This window comes from Dipodomys merriami, unplaced genomic scaffold (genome assembly GCF_024711535.1).
Source record: "Dipodomys merriami isolate MVZ:Mamm:240054 unplaced genomic scaffold, mDipMer1.0.p SCAF_26, whole genome shotgun sequence".
Classification (NCBI taxonomy): Eukaryota; Metazoa; Chordata; class Mammalia; order Rodentia; family Heteromyidae; genus Dipodomys; species Dipodomys merriami.
In genome coordinates, this window is record NW_027204048.1 from 6,897,993 (window position 1) to 6,921,125 (window position 23,133).

Below are 23,133 nucleotides of genomic sequence, written 5' to 3' on the forward strand. Positions count from 1 at the left end.
AATTGATCTTTGTAGGAAAAAAAATGATTACAGATAAGTGAAACAGTCGAATCCTAAATCAAGTATAGCAAGCCTGGAGCTAATGACTCACACACACCTGTAGTCCTAGCTACACCTGTAATCCTAGCTACTCAAGAGGCTGAGATTTGAGAATCAGTTTGAAGCCAGCCTGGGCAAAAAAGTCTTTGAGTCTCCTATCTCTATTAAACTACCAAAAAAGCTGCAAGTAGAGCTGTGGCTCAAGTCCTAGAGCATTAGCCTTAAGCAAAAGAAGCTCAGAGATAGCACCCAAGCTCTGAGTACAAGTTCCAGGACTTCTTCGCCTCTGCCTACCCCCAAAACCCCTATCAGCTCTGCACTTGTGGCTCACACCTGTAATCCTAGCTACCAAAAGTCTGAAACTTGAGAATTGTGGTTCAAAACCAGCCTAGGCAGACAAATCCAAGAGACTTTTATCTCCATTTAACCAATAAAAAGCCAGAAGTGGAGCTATGGCTTTCCCTAAGAGGAAAAAGCTAAGGGATAAAACCCAGGCCCTGGGGGGGGGGGGAGATGGCGGGAGGGGGGGAGGTTGGGAAGGGGAAACAAAGGAGGAGGCTACAATGCTTGATAAGAAATGTACCCATTATCTTGCCCAAGTAATTGTAACCCCTCTGTACAGTATTTTCACAATTAAAAACAAAAACAAAAACCCAGGCCCTGGTTCAAGCCATAGTATGGCAATGAAAAAAGAAAAAGTGTATCAAATCAAAACCCACTAGTAATATGATAAATTATGATCAAATTTTTTTCCCTAAAACCTCAGAGGTAAATCAACATTAGGAAATTAATTAATGTGTTACATTAGTAACAAATCATTTTTTAAAAATCATGACAATTTGACAAAATTCAAGTTCTGTGGTAATCCAGTCATACAAGGGTCCTTTAAGGTAAGGGTCTGCCTCCCACAGCCTCTTAATTAAAAAGAGCCTCTAGAGGGAACTTAAGACACTGTCCCTCAACCAAAAAGGGCTTTATCTGAGATTTGCAGGTGTGACTATTATTACATAATGGGAGCAACTCTGAAAAGATCACATGGGTAACCATACTGTCAGGTTGGACTGAAAAAGAAATAGTACAAAATAAAAAGAGACAACTGGATTCCAAAATTTCTATTGGCAGGAAGCAGGCTGATAAAAACACAGCTGCAAATGCTTTTCATGAAAAAAGAATGACTCAAGCAGAACAGAGCTAGAAGGGTTGAGACCAGAGTGTAATCCCAAGGCCTTGAACCCTCATCAAGTTGCTTCTATCTCTTGGCTGACTTAAGAATTGCGTGGGAAGCCAGGCACCAGTGGCTTAGGGCTGTAATCCTAGCTACTCAGGAGGCTGAGATCTGAGGATCACAGTTTGAAGGCAGAAATGTCCATGACACTTACCTCCAATAAACTACACAGAAAAAGCCAGAAGTGGAGCTGTGGCTCAAGTGGTAGAGTGCTAGCCTTGAGCACAAAGAAGCTCGGAGATAGCATGTAGGCCCTGAGTTCAAGCCCCAAGATTGGCAAAAAAAAAAAAAAAAAAAACTGCATGAGGCAGTAATACCTCCCCTTTGCTCAAGAATGTCTGTCTTCTTATGCTTGTTTCCCACTGTATGTTTAGTAAAAGAGGCTGTTATGGTTAGGATGTGGTTTTCATGCTGAAATTTGTTTCCCAATCTACCAGTGTTGGAAGGGTAGGGCCTGGTGGGAGGTGCCTAGAAGTGCCTAGAGTCCTCTTACAATGGATAAGTGCCTCTCATGTGTCAGTTCTCACTCTGATGGAGAGTAATAGTTAAAATGCAAGTCTAAGCCTGGCACCCCAGTGGTTCACATCCATTGTTCTAGCTATTCGATCAAGGTACAAAGCCAGCAAAATTCAGAGACTCATCTCCAATTAACCAGCAAAATATCAAAAGTAGAGGTGTGGCTCAACTGGTAAGGATATAATGAACTGGTAGAGAACTAACAAAAACCCCATACCAATGAAGTTATGTGGGCCAGAAAATCCATATGCATGCACACATACACATGATAGTAGGTGAATACAAGGTATAAGTAAAAGTGTAGCCTGAACTCACTTTGACAGAGACACTCCCCCGGCTTTCCCAATCATCTCTTCATGGTGCAACACTGAGTGGTTCCATGGGATGTGGAGGAACTTTAAGAGCGTTCTCATCCACCGCTCAGGATGTAGGACAAGTTGTTCATAGTGAACCATCATGCATTTCTGGTAACCAACCTCCACACACTGGTTATACATGGTCTCTATGGCACGGTTCCACTTGGTCAAACAGTCCCTGTAGCTGTTCAGGTCAAATCCAGCTATGGTCACTTTCCGAGAAATCATTGAGTGTACTGATGCCCGACCATCTCGGACCATCAAGAGAAACTTGGCATTGGGGAATAACCTAGCAAGGTAAGTTAGGGATTTCAGGGCAAAGGGATCTTTATTACATAAATAAGGGGCTGGCTCTCCATGCTTAACAATGATTTCTAATAAAAAGGCTTGCATGGCAGAATCCAACACATCATCGGTGACACCAGCCTCATCCAAGCGGATCTTCTCTTTGCTGGACCGTGACCACATCTGCTTCAGGGCCAGGATTCGAGGAATGACCCTGGTTTCCTCTCCACAGCGAATGTCAGGGTGTGCATCTAACATGGCCCTCATGAGTGTAGTTCCACTCCGAGGCACACCTCCAATAAATATTAAAGGCATATCCTTGTGATAGGCAAAGGTTTTGTTGGCTTTGATGTCCAGGCCAGTTTGCATAGAAGTCTTTATTATACTCTCCAATTTGACTGGCTGGCTACGTTCTTCTATGCGATGATGGCATTCCATGGCATGCTGGCCCAAGTAGAACACTGTCACAGAACTAATTACCAGACATGCCAGTAGTAAGTTCTGCTTCAGTTTTCCAACCATCTTGATGTGGTTATCTTGTTAACAAACAGATATTTTGCTCAAAGTAATTTTCAAGAGATGTTCAGGCCATGGAGCTTCTACTTCAGAAAGATGGTCAACATCTAGTAGGAAAAAGAAAGCCATTTGATTACATGATTGTTTGTAAATTAGTCATCAGTTAACACATTTACATTTTACCTAGACAGAAGCTGAAACCCTAATAGTCCTAGAACACAGTACATACAAAGTATGTCATATATAATCAGAAAAACACTTTTTTTTTTGCAGTTTTAGTACAGGTTCTTGCTCTGTAACCAAGGCTAGTCTTGAACTTGTCATAATCCTGCCTTAACCTCCCCATGATGAGGATTAAAGGAGTGCACTACCATACCAGGCCCACAAACAGATTTTTTTTTTAACTTTATAGCCACGTTAATTCTCCTGTGTGTGCACTATTACTGGAGGTACTTCAAAACTGGTCAATGCATGGAGAAGAAAGATCTCAACCAATAAAAGGGTAGGTGCAGTGACACATACCTGTCATCCCAGCTACAGAAGAATAAATAGGAGGAAGATCCAGCTAGACCAGCCTGGGCATGAAGTATGACCCTATCTCAAAAATAATTACAGCAAAAAATGCTGGAAGCATGGTTCAAGCTATAAAGTACCTGTCTAGTAAATGTGAAGCCTGGAGTTTAAAACCTCAGTACTACCAAAAAAGTAAAAATAAAAATAAAAGGACAGCATTACAGTGATTGCTGCTCTCAGAAAACAAAGTCTGGGCTGGGAAGGTGGCTCAGTGGTAGAGCGCTTGCCTTGCATGCCTGAGGCCCTGGGTTTGATTCCTCAACACCACATAAGCAAAAAGAAAAAAAGCCAGAAGTGGTGCTGTGGCTCAAGTGTTAGAGCACTAGCCTTGAGCTGAAGAGCTGAGGGACAGCGCCTAAGCCCAGAGTTCAGGCCCCACAACCAGACCCAAAAAAAAAAAAAAAAAAAGAAAGAAAGAAAGAAAGCAAAGTCTTTGGGGCTGGGAAGATGGCTCAGTGGTACAGTGCTTGCCTTTGCATGCATGAAGCCCTGGGTTTGATTCTTCAGCACCACATAAGCAGAAAAAGCTGGAAGTGGTGCTGTGGCTCACGTGGTAGAGCGCTAGCCTAGAGCTGAAGAGTTGAGAGACAGCACCCAGGCCAAGAGTTCAGTCCCCACGACCGTCAAAAAGAAAAGAAACGAAACAAAACGAAAAGGAAAGGAAAAAGAAAAGGAAGTCTTCTAGACAGATATACAATGACAATAAATATGCTCAGGGCCTCAGAAGGGACAAAGGACATGATGAAATGGAGTTGTAAAATCCTCAGAGAAGGGGCTGGGAAGGTGGCTCAGTGGTAGAGCGCTTGACTTGCATGCCTGAGGCCCTGGGTTCGATTCCTCAGCACCACATAAGCAAAAAGAAAAAAGCCAGAAGTGGGGCTGTGGCTCAAGTGGTAGAGCGCTATCCTTGAGCTGAAGAGCTGAGGGACAGCGCCCAGGCCCAGAGTTCAGGCCCCATGACTGGACCCAAAAAAAAAAAAAAAAAAATCCTCAGGGAAAATGGAAGGAAGGAGTGTTTAATCTAAGCCATAAGAACTTCTGAGCAGGACACAGTGTCATGACAAGATGCAGCATAACTAAGAGACAGAATACAGTTCTGAGGGGCTGAAATCCAAATGCTCGTGCATATGTGTCTGTGACTTGGCCCTTGAAAACAGAAGACCTGGACACACAGTGAAGTCCAAGCTATAGACACAGGCATGTGTGTGGAATACAACAGAAACTTGTGTGGGAGTAGGGGTACACATTAGGAAGCAGACAGGCTACACTGATACTAAACACATTCATCTGAATGCTCAGAAGATAAGCATAACTTGCTAAGCTATGGGGCCACTCTAAATACTGCTGTGAAAGAATTGTTTAGATGTGATTAATATTTAAATCAACAGATTTGTAGTGAAGCAGTTACTCTCCCTAATATAGAAGGGTCTCAAAGAACAGTTCAAAGCTTCAAAAGAAAAATTAAGGTTTCCTGAAAAAGAAGGAATTCTCTTTAAGACTATGACAAGGAAACCCGCCTAAGCTTCCAGCCTGCTGACTGGCAGAAGTTACTCATCACTGTGATATCTACTACTGTCCTAACCCTATGGGTTTCAACCTGCTAACAATCAATGAAACAATCCCTTCAAGCCATCTCTCCAAGTCCATGGTGCGTGTGTGTGTGCACGCGCGCGCATGTGTGCACACACACGTGTGTGTGTGTGTGTGCATATGTATGTGTGTCTGTCTATGTATGTCTGTGGGGGGGGTGTCCTCTACACATGCCATAACTGTTCTGTTTTCCTCAAGGACCCTGACCTAGAAGAGTAAATAACCTGGGGCATAACTGGCTACACTACTAGACGACAGTAGACACTGGCTATCTGTAGGTACATGGCTCAGAGAGACTCCAGTGAAAGAAACAGTGATCTTCAGAATCCAAGGCCAGCCCAGCAGTGTGCATGCAGATACATTTTCCCATAACCCTGCCTGACAGCCACTAAACACATCTCGGATGTCACCCCTCACTTCCACTAGGCATGTTCACTTTCACTTTGCTTTTGGGGTTCTGTCTGCCTTTAGGAAGGCATGTTTTCACAAAACCTCAGAAAAACACTCCACAGAGTGATTTAAACACAACTGGCAATTACCCAAGACCTATCCAGGATCTGTCCAACTAGCACTGTTCAAGCATTGGCTGACCACCAGCCACTGAGCCAGACACTAGCTGACCAACAGCTGCTGAGACAGTGGCTGACCAATGGCCACTGAGTCACATAGACAAGAAGCTGTAGTTCTCTAGAAAGCCAGGCTTAAAAATATGAAAAGTTGGACTGGGAATGTAGCTTAGTGGTAGAATGCTTGCCTAGCATGCATGAAACCCTGGGTTTGATTCCTCATAAGCAGAAAAAGCCATTGCTATGACTCAAGTGGTAGAGTGCTAGCCATGAGCAAAAGAAGCTCAAGAGCAGCGCCCAGGCCCTGAGTTCAAGCCCCAGGACCAGCAAGAAAAAGAAAAAAGAAAGAAAGAAAAAGAAAGAAAGAGAGAGAGGGAGGGAGGGAGGGAGGAAGGAAGGAAGGAAGGAAGGAAGGAAGGAAGGAAGGAAGGAAGGAAGGAAGGAAAGAAGGAAGGGAGAGTTACAGCCAGACACCGGTAGCTCCACCTATAATCCTAGCTACTCAGGAGGCTGAGATCTGAGAATCACGGTTCAAAGCCAGCCTGGGCAAGTCCATGAGACCCTTATGTCCAATAAACCACGGGAAAACCAGAAGTGGCACTGTGGTTCAAGTGGTAGGATGAACTGTTCAGGGGCAGTGCCCAAGCCCAGAGTTCAAGCCCCATGACCAACACAAAAAATACATTACAAAGGTACATCTATATTTTATTTAAATAAATATGTTTTACTTAAAGTTGTTTATAAGGGCTCAGAATGTGGCTTGGTGGAAGAGTGCTTGCCTAGCATTCATGAAGCCCTGGATTCGATTCCTCAGTAACACATACACAGAAAAAGCCAGAAGAGGTGCTGTGGCTCAAGTGGTAGAGCACTAGCCTTGAGCACAGAAAGGCTCAGGGACAAAGCCAAGGCCCCCAGTTCAAGACCCAGGACCAGCAGAAAAAAAAAAAAGTTGTTTATAAATAAGCAAATATGTGACCATTGTTAGAAAAAAAATTGGGGGGTGGGGGTCATGGGGCTTGAACTCTGGGCCTGAGCTGTCCCTCAGTTCTTCAGCTTAAGGAAAGCACTATACCACTTGAGCCACAGCGCCACTTCTGGTTTTCTGGTGGTTTATTGGAGACAATAGTTTCATGGGGGGGCTGGGAAGGTGGCTCAGTGGTAGAATGCTTGCCTTGCATGCCTGAGGCCCTAGGTTCGATTCCTCAGCACCACATAAGCAAAAAGAAAAAAGCCGGAAGTGGCGCTGTGGCTCAAGTGGTAGAGTGCTAGCCTTAGCTGAGGGGCAGCGCCCAGGCCCAGAGTTCAGTCCCTAGGACTGGGGTGGGGAGGAGGGGAATAGAAGAAATGCATGCATTACCTGACTTATGAAATGGTAACCCCTCTGTATAATACCTTAATAATAAAATTATTTTAAAAAAGAAGTATCTGGGTAGGGGGAGGATGGGAAGGGATGGGAAGGGGAAACAAAGGAGGAGGTTACAATGCTTGATAAGAAATGTACTCATTATCTTGCCCATGTAATTGTAACCCCTCTGTACAGTATTTTCACAATAAAAAATAAATAAAAATTAAAAATAAAAATAAAAATAAATAAAAAGAAGTATCTGTGTATGCATGTATATATACATACAGTAATGTCAACAGACATTCATATGAAATAGTCACACAAGGCAAACTTACAGAGAAGGAAAACAGGGTGTATAAATGAAGACTTAGCTGTAAACAGGCACAAAGCAACATCAGTAACAACTAAAAGTGTTCTAAAGCGAGGCTGCTGTTCGAGTTACACAACTCTATAAAATCTAATAAAAACCAAATTGTATTCTTACAATGGGTGACTTTCATGGTATATACATCACACCTCACTACAGATGTTTTTAAGACAGAATACATTAGTAGAAAAATATTTTAATGGCCTCAATAGTATACATCAAATAAGATCTGGTTTTTGTTTCATATTCATATTCATATTCAATCCATCTGATATGTGTGAGCACATATTATTGTCCCAGGCATTATATGAAGCTTTAATCAAGCATTACAAAGAATAAGCTGAGAAAAAAGTGACCTAAATAGACTTAAAAAAAAAAAAAAAGAGGGCTGGGAATGTGGCTTAGTGGCAGAGTGCTTGACTACCATGCATGAAACCCTGGGTTTGATTCCTCAGTACCACATACAAAGAAAAAGCCAGAAGTGGCTCTGTGGCTCAAGTAGTAGAACACTAGCCCTCAGCAAAAAGCTCAGATAAAGTGCTCAGGCCCTGAGTTCAAGTCCCAGGACTGGCCAAAAAAAAAAAAATCAAAACAAAAAAAAGAGCTTTAATTAAGATACCTGGTAGCAATATGGATTTGAAATGTCTAATACAAAGCTGTAAATATTATGTGCAAAGCACACTTAGGGGATCAGTCCACAATATTCCACAGTAGTGGGCAGGAAGAAAAAAATAGGAAACAGAATTAAGATTTAACTCCAAAATAATAACACTATAAGTACCAAACTAACACTGTAAGTATCAAAACAAATGTTCACACATTTCCTAAACTGGGAAAGAAAAATGTATCTATAGAGCTGAGGGTCTATGTCTTAATGAAAACAAATGTAAACAGACCCCATATTATTCTGAACACTTCCAAAAGAATATGGAGACCAGGGGCTGGGAAGGTAGCTCAGTGGTAGAGTGCTTGCCTTGCATGCATGAGGCCCTGGGTTTGATTCCTCAGCACCACATAAGCAGAAAATGCCAGAAGTGGCGCTGTGGCTCAGTGGTAGAGTGCTAGCCTTGAGCTGAAGAGCTAAGGGACAGTGCCAGGGCCCAGAGTTCAGGCCCCACAACTGGCAAAAAAAAAAAAAAAAAAAAAGAATATGGAGACCAAAAGGCCAAAAGAGATGGCATTTTATGTCTCTAAGATATTAAACATCTGTACTGTTTTTCCTCTGTGAGGGAGGGAGAGGGAGGGGGGAAAGGAAAGGGAGAGAGGGAGAGAGAGACACTATTCATAAAGGAGTGTAGTCCTAACTGTGCTAGCAAAGCACAAAATCTCAGTTCCCCCAAAGACAATGTTAAAGTTATCTGTGTTCAAGCAATTCTGCCTGAGAATTAAATGTACCAATGTTCACAGAATCCTTATTCATAGCCAAAACACAGAAATAACAAAAAGTGCCATGCTGGTGGCTCACATCTGTAATCCCAGCTACTCAGGAGGCTGAGATTTGAGGACTGAGGTTCAAAGCCAGCACGGGCAGGAAAATCCATGAGACTCTTATCTCTAATTAACCACCAGAAATCCAGAAGTAGCACTGTGGATCAAGTGATAGAGCACTCACCTTGAGCTGAATAGCTGAGGGACAGTGCCCAGGCCCAGCGTTCAAGCCCCTTCACTGACAAAAAAAAAAAAAAAAAAAGAGGCTGGGAATGTGGCTTAGAGGTAGTGTGCTTGCCTAGTACGTATGAAGCCCTGGGTTCAATTCCTCAGTACCACATACACAGAAAAGGCAAGAGGTGACACTGTTACTCAAGTGGTACAGTGCTAGCCTTGAGCAAAAGAAGCTCAGGGACAGTGCTCAGGCTCAGACAGTTCAAGCCCCAGGACTAGCAAAAAAAAGTTGTTCAACTCTGTGTGCGTGTGTGTGTGTGTGTGTGTGTGTGTGTGTGTGTGTGCGTGTGTGTGTGCGTGTGTGTGTGCACGTGTGCATGCACACTGCTCCTAGGACTTTAACTCAGAGCCTGGGTACTGTCACTGAGCTTCATTTTACTCAAGGCCAACACGCTACCACTTGAGCCACAGTGCTATTTCTGCTTTTTCTGAGTAGTTCATTGGAGATTAAGAGTCTCATGGGAAATGGAAGTGTCTCTGTGGCTTAATTGGTAGAGTGCTAGCCTTGAGCACAAAGAGGCTCAGAGACAGTGCCCAGGTCCTGAATTCAAGACCCACAACTGACAAAAAAAAAAAAAAAAAAAACATCTCATGGGTTTTCCTGCCTGCTGGGGCTGGCTTCAGACCCTGAACCTCAGCTCTCAGCCTCCTAAGTAGCTAGGATTACAGGTATGAGCCTGGCTGTTTCTCAACTTTAAAATGGACAAAGTGTAGCATAATCATCTAATGTGAAATTATTCTACATAAAAAGAATGATTCTCAGTCCAAAAATTAATATGGAACAACAAAAGACCTAGAATAGCCAAAACAATTCTAGGGAATAAAAACAACATGGGAGGGATATCATGCCAAACTTCAAACTCTACTACAGAGCTATAATAACAAAGACAGTATGGTACTGGCACAAAAACAGACCCGAAGACCAATGGAACAGAATAGAAGATCCAGAAATAAATCCACAGGCCTACAGTCAGCTGATATTCGACAAAGGAGCCAAAGACATTCAATGGAAGAAACACAGCCTCTTCAACCACTGGTGCTGGGAAAACTGGGCAGCCACATGCAGAAAACTAAAAGTGGACCCCAGCCTATCACCATGCACCATCATCAACTCAAAATGGATTAAAGACCTTAACATTAAACCTGAATCTCTGAAACTACTGCAGGACAGAGTAGGAGAGACACTTGAACTAATAGGCACAGGAAGGAACTTCCTGAACAGAGTCCCAGGGTCACAACAAATTGGAGAGAGACTCGACAAATGGGTCTACCTTAAAATAAAAAGCTTCTGCACAGATAAAGCTATCACAACCAAGCTAGAAAGGCAACCAACTAATTGGGAAAAAATATTTACCAGCAATATATCAGACAAGGGATTAACATCCTGTATATACAGGGAACTCAAGAAACTAATCCCTCCCAAAGCTAACAAACCAATTACTAAATGGGCAAGGGAACTAAAGAGGGACTTCTCAGATGAAGAAATAAAAATGGCAAAGAAACACATGAGGAAATGTTCATCATCCCTGGTGGTAAAGGAAATGCAAATAAAGACAACCCTGTGATACCACCTTACCCCAGTCAGAATGTCCACATCCACAAATCAGCCAACAACAAATGCTGGAGGGGATGTGGAAAAAGAGGAACCCTATTACACTGCTGGTGGGAATGTACACTTATACAACCACTTTGGAAAGCAGTCTGGAGGGTCCTTAGAAAGCTAAAGATTGACCTCCCTTACGACTCAGTCATACCACTTCTAGGCATCTACCGAACAACAGGAACCAATATACAAGGACACGTGCACCTCCATGTTTATTGCAGCACTGTTCACAATAGCTAGGATATGGAAACAACCCAGATGCCCCACCACAGATGAATGGATCCAAAAATTGTGGTATCTATACACAATGGAATATTATGCAGCCATTAGAAATGACAAAATAATGGCATTTGCAGGAAAATGGATGGAGCTAGAAGGAATCATGTTGAGCGAGGTAAGCCAAGAGCAAAGAGACAAACGGTACATGGTCTCCCTGATAAGTGAATGCTAAATCCAAAATGTTAGGTGATACGACAAAACTAACAGGACTTAAGAAACAAAGAACTCCCACTCATCTGGTCAAACCACTACTAAATATCCCCATGCTACTGATCACATGTATGGTGTATATGTGTACATCGTTATATGTTATAGACTGTGATAGACAATTTGCTCCAGGAAAGTTAGAATGAACTTGTGACTTTAAATGAGCATCATTATTCCACAATACTGTGAAATTTGGGAAATCATGTAATCACTTAATCACAATTTAAAAAAAAAGAACCTCCAGGAAAGTAGGGAGGGAAGGGATGGTAGGGAGAAAACAATGGAGGGGGTAACAATGCTCAATAGGAAGTGTACTCATTACCTTGCTCATGTAAGTGTAACCCTCTGTATAGTATCTTTACATTAAAAAAAAAAAAAAAAAAAAAGCTCAGGGAGGGGCTGGGAAGGTAACTCAGTAGTAGAGTGCATGTCTTGCAAGCATGAGGCCCTAGGATCAAGTCCTCAACCACATAAGCAGAAAAGGCTGGAAGTGGTGCTGTGGCTCGTGGTAGAGCACTAGCCTTGAGCTGAAGAGCTGAGGAATAGTGCCCAGGCCCACAGAGTTCAGGCCCCATGACCAACAACAACAACAAAAAGCTCAGGGACAGCATGCAGGCCCTGAGTTCAAGCCCCCAAACCACCAACAACAACGAATGTCACAGAACTATGTATAAAATAGTATTTTACTGTAATTTTCAAAAAAATTTCAATGGAGAAATTTGAGGGAAAACATGGAAGGTTCTCATGGAAATCATGTAGAGAGAAGACCAAGGCCAGGAAGCTGTGATCTTAAATCTCTGATTAATAATGTTCTGATTGAACATTATTTAGTCATGACAATTTCAGTGGTGGCAGAAGACATAAAGTGAGTAATAAGTTTTGCTGAGATTGGAAGACAAACTATTACAGAAAAATGGTCTCATTTTCTCTTATGAACACTTAAGTGAAATGGAAAAAATCATTTAAATCTGAACAAAGCAAACTAAACTCAGTGAAACAAAGAGAAGTATTTATAGTGAAGTCTAATTTCATGTTAGTTATAGAGGGATGAAGACTAGTATACTTCCTTTGTTTCATGGAGTTGCATAACCATATTCATTATATAGGAAAGAAATCATTCTGAAATGCACACAGTTTGGGCAATGTTTTGTTTTGTCAGTGATAAGTCTTGAACTCTGGGCCTGGGAGCTGTCCCTGAGCTCTTAAGCTCAAGATGAGCACTCAACCACTTGAGCTACAACATCACTTTCAGTTTTCTGGTCCTTTATTGGAGATAAGAGTCTCAAGGACTTTCCTGCCAGGGCTGGCTTTAAACCATAATCCTCAAATCTCAGCCTCCAGCTAGAATTACAGGCATGAGCCACTGGGCACCCAGTAATGTTTTGCATTATCCACAGTAAAATTACATTAACTTGCCAACTTCTGATTCCTATCAAAATTCAATAGATGAAAACTGATTCAACTTCAAAAATTACCTTAATAATTTAAAAGGTGTAGATTAAGTGGCAGAGTGCCTACCTTTTGCAAAAACCTCTCTGAAATCAGAGATACAAAATAGTCACCAGTCAAAAGTTAAGGTGAGCCAGGCTCTGGTGGCTCAAGCCTGTAATCCTAGCTATTCAGGAGGCTGAGATCTGAGGATCACGGTTCAAAGCCAGCCCAGGCAGGAAAGTCCGTGAGACTCTTTTTTTTTTTTTTTGGGGGGGGGGTCCGGTCATGGGGCCTGAACTCTGGGCCTGGGCACTGTCCCTCAGCTCTTCAGCTCAAGGCTACTGCTCTACCACTTGAACCACAGCGCCACTTCCGGCTTTTTTCTTTTTGCTATGTGGTGCTGAGGAATCAAACCCAGGGTTTCATGCATGCAAGGCAAGCGATCTACCACTGAGCCACCTTCTTAGCCCATCCGTGAGACTCTTTTTTTTTTTTCTTTTTTATATATTTTTTATTGTAAAGATACTGTACAGAGGGGCCGTGAGTCTCTTATCTCCAGTAAACCACTAGAAAACTGGAAGTGGCGCTTTAGCTCAAGTGGTAGAGCACTCGGCTTGAGCTGAAGAGCTGAGGGACAGCGCCCAGGCCCAGAGTTCAAGCCCCATGACCAAAAAAAAAAAAAAAAAAAAAGTTAAGGTGATGTGAAAATGTACAACAAAAGCCCCCTCCCTTTAACTGTATACTAATAAACTACTGTATGCTAATTAAAATTATTTAAGAAGTTAAGACTGATGTCTACATTATCAACAAAGCTATCAATAGTTTCTGATGTTCTCTATCAGCTATCTGCTGTAATATCCCAAATTCAAAGTTCTAGAATTCCTATGATTGTGGTGGCTACTCATGTAACACAATCGTACCCCAAATTCAAAGTTACTGGGGGGGCTGGAAGGTGACTCAGTGGTAGAGCGCTTGTCTTGCATGCCTGAGGCCCTGGGTTCGATTCCTCAGCACCACATAAGCAAAAAGAAAAAAGCCGGAAGTGGCGCTGTGGCTCAAGTGGTAGAGCGCTAGCCTTGAGCTGAAGAGCTGAGGGACAGCGCCCAAGCCCAGAGTTCAGGCCCCACAACCAGACCCCAAAAAAAAAAAAAGTTACTGAAAGCAAAACCTACGCCAAACTCAGTTTCTCCTAATGTACTTTTTTTTTTTGGTCAGTCATGGGGCTTGAACTCTGGGCCTGGATACTGTCCCTCAGCTCTTCAGCTCAAGGCCAGCACTCCACTCCTTGAGCTACAGTGCCACTTCCAGTTTTCTGGTGGTTAATTGGAGATAAAAGTGTCATGGTCTTTCCTGCCTGGGCTGGCTTTGAATCACAATCCTCAGATCTCAGCCTCCTGAGTAGCTAAGATTACAGGTGTGAGCCACCAGCACGGCTCTTAATGTGCTTTCACATCAATACAGTATAATCAAGAAGCCATCAAATCTGCTGCAGCCACCCACGGCATGTCCCTGATTCAATTCAGTTCTGACATTATCTACATGGAACCCTTGAGGCTGAGGCCCCCACAAACACACTCCAGATGCCAATCTCAAGCCATAGGTTGCTCACCTGTGCTTCCAACAATAAACACGTTCCCATCACCTCACCCAATTTTGAGTTTGCTCTCACATAAAGACTCACAGCTCAGTGAGACATGCAAACTAGTCTATTCCAAAGGAGACTACAAAGATTACATATGAGACACACAAACAAGGCACAAAGGAAGGGAGGGGAGCTTTCAGGCTTTCTCCAGATACATGAGGAGTTCAATGATCAGGAACTCTAAAGTCCATCCTTTGGGTTTTTGTGGCGATTTATTGCACAGGTACTGCTAAAGTGTGGACAGCAGTGTCCGGGTGCCATTAGTCAAAAACAGCATGAGCTGAGCACAGTAACTCATGCCTGTAATCCTAGCTCCTCAGGAGGTTGAGATCTGAGGATTGTGGTTCAAAGCTAGCTCGGGGAAGGAAAGTCCTTGAGACTCTTATCTCCAATTAGCCATTAGAAAACCAGAAGTGGCACGGTATCTCAGGTGGTAGAGTGCTCAGCCTTGAGCTGAAGAGCTGAGGGACAGTGCCCAGGCCCAGAGTTCAAGCCCCACGACCAACAAAACAGCATGAATAGCTGCTTTGAGATTAAGAGTCCGAAATGCAGAAAGGCCTGTTTAGATTCTTCTCAGCCTCCCCATGCAATGTGTTACACTGCCAGGCACGAGGTAGACCTCCTGAAATAGCTGGTCTTATCCATTCTCAGGCTGGAGATGGTCTTATAGCCAGCTGTGAGAAGTCCCACTCCCATCTGGGGAGGAAAATAGAGCAGATGAAGGGAACTGGTAAGCTAGAAAAACTGTGCTGTGATGCCTATAGCACCCCAACATTACAACATTTTAGTATATATCATTATAGTTCCATCAGTCTGAAACCCTTCTGTGGCAGCTTTAGGAACCAAAAGGCCAAATACTTCTTTTGTCAGGGCACTGAGGAAATGACAAAGGATATAGGAGCTATGAGCCAGAAACCATGAACAAAAACCAAATATGGGATCTGGGAAGGTGGCTCAGTGGTAGAGTGCATGCCTTGCATGCATGAAGCCCTGGGTTTGATTTCTCAGTACAACATAAAGAAAAAAGACCAGAAGTGATACTGTGGCACAAGTGGTAGAGTGCTAGCCTTGCACAAAAACAGCTCAGGAACAGTGCCCAGGCCCTGAGTTCAAGTTCACAATTGGCACAAAAGAAAAAAGAAAAAAAAAGTATATATAATGACAAGAAGACTTGACTGGAAACATACATACATACATATACACATACATATGAACATATAATCTACTTTGGTTTGTTTTTTTCTTTTCTTTGTCAGTCCTGGGGCTTGAACTCAGGGCCTAGACACTGTCCCTGAGCTTCTTTTGTGCAAGGTTAGCACTCTACCACTTGAGCCACAACACCACTTCCAGCTGTTTCTGTGTATGTATAACTGAGGAATTGAACCCAGGGCTTCATGCATGCTAGGCAAGCACTCTACCACTGAGCCACATTCCCAGTCCTACTTTGGTTTTTGAGACAGAGTCTTGCTATATAGTGCAGGCTAGCTTGGAACTTTTTATCTTTTTGTTTGCATCTCCTGAATACTGGGATTATAGGCATGCAGTCTTGCCTGATGCAAATAAATTTTTTAATACATTCCCTTTTCCATAAACACACTTGAAAATCATTTTAATGACTATAGAACACTTCACTGAAAGGATCTATCAACACTTAGTTGGCAATCCTCTATTATGATGGCCTTTAAATTTTTATTATTCTAAACAACATATAAATGCTCTTGCATTTGATTCATCTTTGTACACAATTACTTTCAATTTTTAGAAGAAAAGTTGTTAGGTCAAGAAAGGCACAGTATATAGATTGTAAAGTACTTAACACATATTTGATTTATCTCTAATTCATATCCTACCTCCAAAATTTGTGTGTGTGTGTGTGTGTGTGTGTGTGTGTGTGTGTGTGTGTGTGTGTGTGTGTGTGTGTGTGTGTGTGTGTGTGTGTGTGTGTGTGTGTGTGTGTGTGTGTGTGTGTGTGTGTGTGTGTGTGTGTGTGTGTGTGTGTGTGTGTGTGTGTGTGTGTGTGTAGCCTCTACCTCCAAAACAGAATCTGATGCTTGTCACATGACCTCTAGCATGGTTCTCCAGGATTACTAATAGGAATCCTGACATATTCCAGCACCCTACAGTCTATTCTCAATTGTGCAGCCAGAGGTTTCTTGTAAAACATAATGATCATGTCATTCTGCAACTCAGTCTGTTTGTGGTCTTTCAAAACTGTTTCTAGCTGAATGCCAGTGCCACATGCTTGTAACCCTTGCTCTTTCAGAAGACTGAGATCTCGAGGATCACAGATCAAAGTTAACTGAGGCAGAAAAGTCCATGAGATTCCATCTCTAATTAACTAGAAAAAGGCCTGGACTGGAGGTGTGATAAAGTAGTTCTGAGTGTCAGTAGTAAGCATGTTAAGTAAGTGTGAGATACTGAGTTCAAGTCCCAGAACTGACCCAAAAAAAAAAAAAAGTATTTAAAAGATTTAAGATATTTACACCCAATGCTAAATCTGTTAAATTTTTCCTTCTTGCGGGGGTGGGGGGGGGATGGGAGCTGTGGCTCACACCTGTAATTCTAGCTACTCAGGAGGCTGAGATCTGAGGATTGTGGTTAAAAGCCAGCCCTGGCAAAGTCCATGACTCTTATCTCCAATAAACCACTCAGAAAACAGCACTGTGGCTCAAGGGGTAGAGTGCTAGCCTTGAGCTAAAGAGCTGAGGGACAGGGTCCAGGCCCAGAGTTCAAGCCTCACAACTGACAAAAACAAACAAAATAAACTGCAAAAATCACAGGTGTGGCAAGGGACACAAAAAGCAAAAGAGGGAGCCAGGCTCTGGTGGCTCACTCCTATAATCCTAGCTACTCAGGAGGCTGAGATCTGAGGATCAGGGTTCAAAGCCAGCCCGGGCAGGAAAGTCCATTAGACTCTTATCTCCAATAAACCACTAGAAAACCAGAAGTGGCACTGTGGCTCAAGGTGGCACTCACCTTGAGCTGAAGAGTTGAGGGATAGTGTCCAAGCCCAGAGTTCAAGCCCCATGACCAACAAAAAAGAAAAAAAAAGAAAAAGAAGGACTCTGGCTTCTCTAGACTCAATTCTTTTCTCTCTCTGGATGTTTCTTGACCTAGAGACTAAGTGCTTAACAGTCACCACTCCCGAGTGTTCAATGGTCAGCGCTCTCATTTCACAGACCTGTGGCCCGAGTACTCAAGCACAAGTAGCATTTCTCCTCACCACTTCTTTAATTCACCACTTCTCTAAGTCTATTTGTCAAAGGCCACTTTTCCTTTTATCTTTTATAGTTTACTTACTCAGAAAAAGTGGTAAGTCCCTGGAGCCCAGAAGAGTCTCTGTGCTCTACACCTCACCCTTCATCACAGCATGCTTAGCAGAATACCAACTCAGGATACCCTGAGCCTCCAGAAAGCACTGACTACTAATAATACTGGTTCCTAATCAAACTGGGAAGAACCTTCCTCTAGAGAAGAGACACTGTGCAGTTAGTCTTTACTCATACCTTGATACTAACTCTTCCCAAATTCTTTTTTTTTTTTTTTGGGTCTGGTTGTGGAGCCTGAACTCTGGGCCTGGGCGCTGTCCCTCAGCTCTTCAGCTCAAGGCTAGCACTCTACCACTTGAGCCACAGCCACAGCCTTTTTTTTTTTTTTGGTCAGTTGTGGGCTTGAACTCTGAGCCTAAGCACTAAGCACTGTACCTCAGCTCTTCAGCTCAAGGTGAGAGCTCTACCACTTGCATCATAGTGCCACTTCCAGCTTTTTCTGCTTATGTGGTGCTGAGGAATCAAACCCAGGGCCTCATGCATGTGAGGCAAGCACTCTACCACTGAGCCAACTTCCCAGCCCCGCCTCTACTACCTTAAATACCACATTTGTATTTTCAGATAAACAGTATCAATATTTTCTCAACTGGGGCATTTAGAGAACGAGGCTAAGCTAGAAACAGCAGTAGATTGTCGAGTCTCATTTTTATCTTCAGGAGACAGAAAAGGCATTGAAGCATTACACTAAACATATTGGAGAAATTGCTATTAATAGGAGCATACTGTCCCAGCAGGCCAAGTAAAATAGACTCAGAAATGATGCCTTACAGAGAAGCATGCTGACATTATACTTCTATACTTAGATCTTTCAATATTTTTCCCCTGTAGTGCTGAGAATTGAACACAGGCCTTTATAACATATTAGGCAAGCACTCTACCAGTGAATCCCAACCTTTGTCCCTACCTTAATGCCCTAATTTTTGCAAATTTTATAAAGTAATATTGTTCATCAAAATTAGCTCTGATCCAGGTGCCAGTGGCTCACGCCTATAATCCTAGCTACTCGGGAGGCTGAGATCTGAGGATCATGGTTTAAAGCCAGCCCAGGCAGGAAAGTCCAACTACCACCAGAAAACCGGAAGTGGCCCTGTGGCTCAAAGGGTAGAGTGCTTACCTTGAGCTGAAGAACTGAGGGACAGCGCCCAGGTCCAGAGTTTGGGCCCCACAACTAACAAAAAAAAAAATCAACTGGTGGTATGCAAGCCAACCAAACACTCCTGCACAGACCCACATGTTGCAAACACAATTGCCACACCTTGTTGTTACCATCAGGGCCACAGAGACAATCTGCTGGAGGAATGTCCCAGTAAAAGATAAAATTACAAGAATGTACCCACTTCTGGGTGCTGGTGGCTCATGTCTGCAATCCTAGCTACTAAGGAGGCTCAGATCCAGAGAACTGTGGTTTTAAGCCAGCCCAGGCGGAAAAAATCCATGGAACTCCATCTCCAAAATAACCAGTGAAAAAGCAGAGATAGAGGTATTCTTCCCCCCAACTCCCCACTCTTGGGGCTAGAATTCCTCAGAGCCTGGGCACTGTCTCTTAGCTTCTTTTGCTCAAAGCTAGCACTCTACCACTTGAGCCACAGGGCCACTTCTGGCCTTATCTGTATATGTGGGACTGAGGAATCAAACCCAGGGCTTCATGCAAACACTCTACCACTAAGCCACATTCCCAATCCCAATAGAGGCATTCATTCATAAGTGATAGAGCATTAGCTGAACAAGCAAGCTGAGCAAACATTAGGTCCTGTATTCAAACCCCAATACTGATCCCCATAAAGTAATAATCCTCTAAAGCTCTTCTTGTTAATCATTAGCTCCTTCCCATGTTAAGCATGAGCTTTTCATTCCCACTGATAAAACAACAAAATGTAGCCAATAGCAGCAGCCAATGAACCTCTGTGGTCATCTGAAGTCCAGTCTGTGAAAGGTTTCTCTATTTACAAGAAGAAAGAAAACAATGTATCCTGTCTGAACTTGCCAAGTAAGTGTCCATCTTTGCCATTCAAGAGAAACTTAAAATCTGGCCCAAATGAACTCTTTATTATATGACCCATCCTGTTTTCTACCTATCATTAGAGTACCAACACAAGGACTGGCAGCAGACCCTCTAACAACAAGGAGCAAATGGCAAGAATCTGCCACACACTGCTGACAAACTCTTGAGTGTCATCTGGGTTTATCTTCCTAACAGGAACAGCACCTTTCAATAAACCCCATAGCCAGGAAGGAAGAGCTGGTCAATTAGGAAGAACCAGACCTAATGTCCAAGACACAATCAGAGATGAGAGCAAAGTTAAATGGAAGCACAGCACTTTTTAAAGTTCAAGTTAAGGGCTGAGAAGGTGGCTCAGTGGTAGAGCACTTGCCTTGCATGCATGAGGCCCTGGGTTCAATTCCTTAGCACCACATAAGCAGAAAAAAAAAAAAAGCCGGAAGTAGTGCTATGGCTCAAGTGGTAGCGTGCTAGCCTTGAGCTGAACAGCTGAGGGACAGCGCCCAGGCCCCACGACCGGACCCAAAAATAAATAAATAAATAAAGTTCAAGTTAACTGAAATGATGTCCGGGAATTACTTTAAAAGTGCTTGAGGATGTGTGTGGAGAGAATTACAGATGAAGTGAGAGCTGAGGTAACCACTGGAGCTACAGGCTCAATCATCACTTTGGGGATGTTTGAAGTTTTTCATAATAAAAAGAAAGATGAGCTGGGCACCAATGGATCATGCCTGTAATCCTCACTACTCAGGAGGCTGAGATCTGAGGATCCTAGTTCAAAGCTAGCCTGAGCAGGAAAATCAGTGGGACTCTTATCTCCCATTAACTACCCAAAAGCTGAAGTGGAGCTGTGGCTCAAGTGGTAGAGCATATAGTGCCTTAAACAAAAAGAAGCTCAGTGTCAGTCCAGCCCTGAGTTCAAGCATCAAAACCAATACAAAAAAACAAAAAGTAAAGATGAAATTAAAATCTAAGTTACCAAGTTCTAACATTCTCAGACCTATAAGTAAGGTCAATGTTGGCTAATCTATTCCTCCTCTAGAGTTTACAAACTCACTGGTTTTATTTTTTGTTGGTGGTATTATCTTTGGTCTGACCTAGGTGTTTTCTCTGAGCACTTCTGCTCAAGGCTATCACTCTAACACTTTGAGCCACAGCACCACTTCAGTATCTTGTGGTTAACTGCAGCTAAGAGTCTCAGGGGCTTTCTTGCCCAGGCTGGCTTTGAACCATGATCCTCAGATCTCAGCCTCCTGAATAACTAGGTTTACAACAGGTGTGAGCCACCAGCATCTGGCAAACTCATTACTTTATTTATTTATTTATTTATTGGTCGGTCGTGGGGCTTGAACTCTGGCAACAAGTGTAACTTCAAATTTCCTGAATTTCCTTAAAATACCTACAAAATCATCTGAAACAAGCACCAAAACCAAATCAAGGAACTACAAGTAAATAGAAACAAAGTAATCTGGAAATAATGAAATATTTTGCAATTTCTCCCAACAGAATATTGTTTTTGAATCAACATTAAAATGATTACAAAATTTATAGCAGGGGACTGGGAAGGTGACTCAGTGGTAGAGTGTTTGCCTTGCATGCATGAGGCCCTGGGTTCAATTCCTCAGCACCACATAAGTAGAAAAGGCCAGAAGTAATGCTGTGGCTCAAGTGGTAGAGCACTAGCCTTGAGCAGAAGAGTTGAGGGACAGTGCCCAGGCCCAGAGTTCAGGCCCTACAACCAGGAAAAAAAAATCTATAGCAGAAAGAAAGATTTTTTTCCCCCAAGACTGGGGGGAAAAGAAGAATCCTAAAGACAATAAATATTAGCCGGAGCCGGGCGCCAGTGGCTCACGCTTGTAATCCTAGCCACTCAGGAGGCTGAGATCTGAGGATCACAGTTCAAAGCTAGCCCAGGCAGGAAAGTCTGTGAGGCCCTTATCTCCAATAAACCACTCAGAAAACTGGAAGTAGTGCTGTGGCTCAAGTGGTAGAGTGCTAGCCTTGAAATGAAGTGCTGAGGGACAGTGCCCAGAGTTCAAGCCCCACCACTGACCAAAAAAAGACAACAAATATTAACAAAGTTTTTGTTTTATTTTGGTTTGGGGTTGTGTGGGTTTGGGGGTTTTTTTTGTTTTGTTTGGTAAGTACTAAGATTTGAACTCAGGGCCTCATGCACTTACTTGGCTTTTTCACTTATGGCAGGCATTCTACCACAGTGCCCAGACACAGTGCATTTGGTAACACTAATAGTAAGCTGAGCACCAGTGACTCAAGCCTGTAATAGTAGCTATTCAAGAGGCTGCACTCTGGGTATTGCAGTTCAAAGCAGCCAGACAGAAAAGTCTGTAAGACTCATATCCAATTAACCACCAAAAAAAATGGAAGTAGAACTGTAACTCAAGTGGTAGAGCACCAGCCTTGAGTAAAAATGCTAAGCAAAAGCACAAGGCCCTGAGTTCAAGATCCAGGACTAATACCAAAAATTTTTTTTCAGCTATGTACAGAAAATTAGTATGTCTCAAAAGCAAACATTAAGCCGGGCGCTGGTGGCTCACGCCTGTAATCCTAGCTACTCAGGAGGCTGAGATCTGAGGATCGCGGTTCAAAGCCAGCCCGGGCAGGAGAGACCGTGAGACTCCTATCTCCAATAAACCACCAGGAAACCGGAAGTGGCGCTGTGGCTCAAGTGGTAGAGCACTCGCCTTGAGCTGAAGAGCTGAGGGACAGCGCCCAGGCCCAGAGTTCAAACCCCACTACCGACAAAAAAAAAAAAAAAAAAAAAAAAAAGCAAACATTACAAAACAATAAGAATCATTTAAACTTCTTGTGCTTCATTCCCTTATACACATTCCTACACTCAGCCTGCATCAACCACAGTCTGCCCTTTCTCTATGTGGATGAGTCTTATATATAACTTCAGCCAGCATATTTATTCTAAATCTCAGAACTGACCACTCAAAGGCCAAGGGATAACTCTAACTGGATGTCCCACAGGTATGTCAAATTCAACCAACACTAAATTGCCCCAGTAAATCCTTTCTACTCTTCTATTTCCTCTTCTACCAGCAAGCCTCTTTCTCTCATAGTCCCATTAAAACCTGGGAGACTTCATGCAGCTTCACCCTTACCCTCTCCATGGGATACCTGCAAAGTCCTGGTGTTGGTTGTGTTCTCCTCCTTCCCCATCTCTTTCCCTGCTGGCCTGGCTTTACACGTTTCCCGCCTTCTTTTTCACAAGAACAACTTCACAGCCTCCTGACTTAATTCAGAACTCCTTCACTTGGCTCATTCGCTGTCATAAGTAAATATTATCTACAGGTAGCTAAGATAGGTGAGCACATTCCATGGGAGAAATACAAAGGCGTCTAAGCATGTGCTGGCAATGAGAGTGAGTACAAATGGCTAAAGCCAAAGTCAAGACAAATAGCAAGATACAAATCCTGAAACAGAAACAAGCCAGACTTGTCAAGCTCTTCTGAGGTTGAAATCTTTCAAAGGTTCCTCACTACACCAGGCTAAAATGATGAAGCAGGCCACACAAGATCATGCATAAGCTGGATCTGTGTGCCTTTCCAGTCTTCCCCCTCTTTTTCTCTCTCTTTC

The 23,133-nt window shown here is 43.0% G+C and overlaps 1 protein-coding gene across 2 annotated transcripts in view; it reads right to left on the reverse strand.

The window, feature by feature from the left end:
* Tpst1 (tyrosylprotein sulfotransferase 1) overlaps positions 1 to 23,133 on the reverse strand; it is a 48,160-nt gene that overhangs the window by 21,687 nt on the left and 3,340 nt on the right. For both annotated transcript variants that reach the window (XM_070035618.1, XM_070035617.1), the window contains exon 2: positions 2,096 to 3,044. In XM_070035618.1, coding sequence (XP_069891719.1) covers positions 2,096 to 2,943 — 848 coding nt within the window. In that variant the 5' untranslated portion in view covers positions 2,944 to 3,044. The remainder of the gene's footprint in view (positions 1 to 2,095; positions 3,045 to 23,133) is intronic.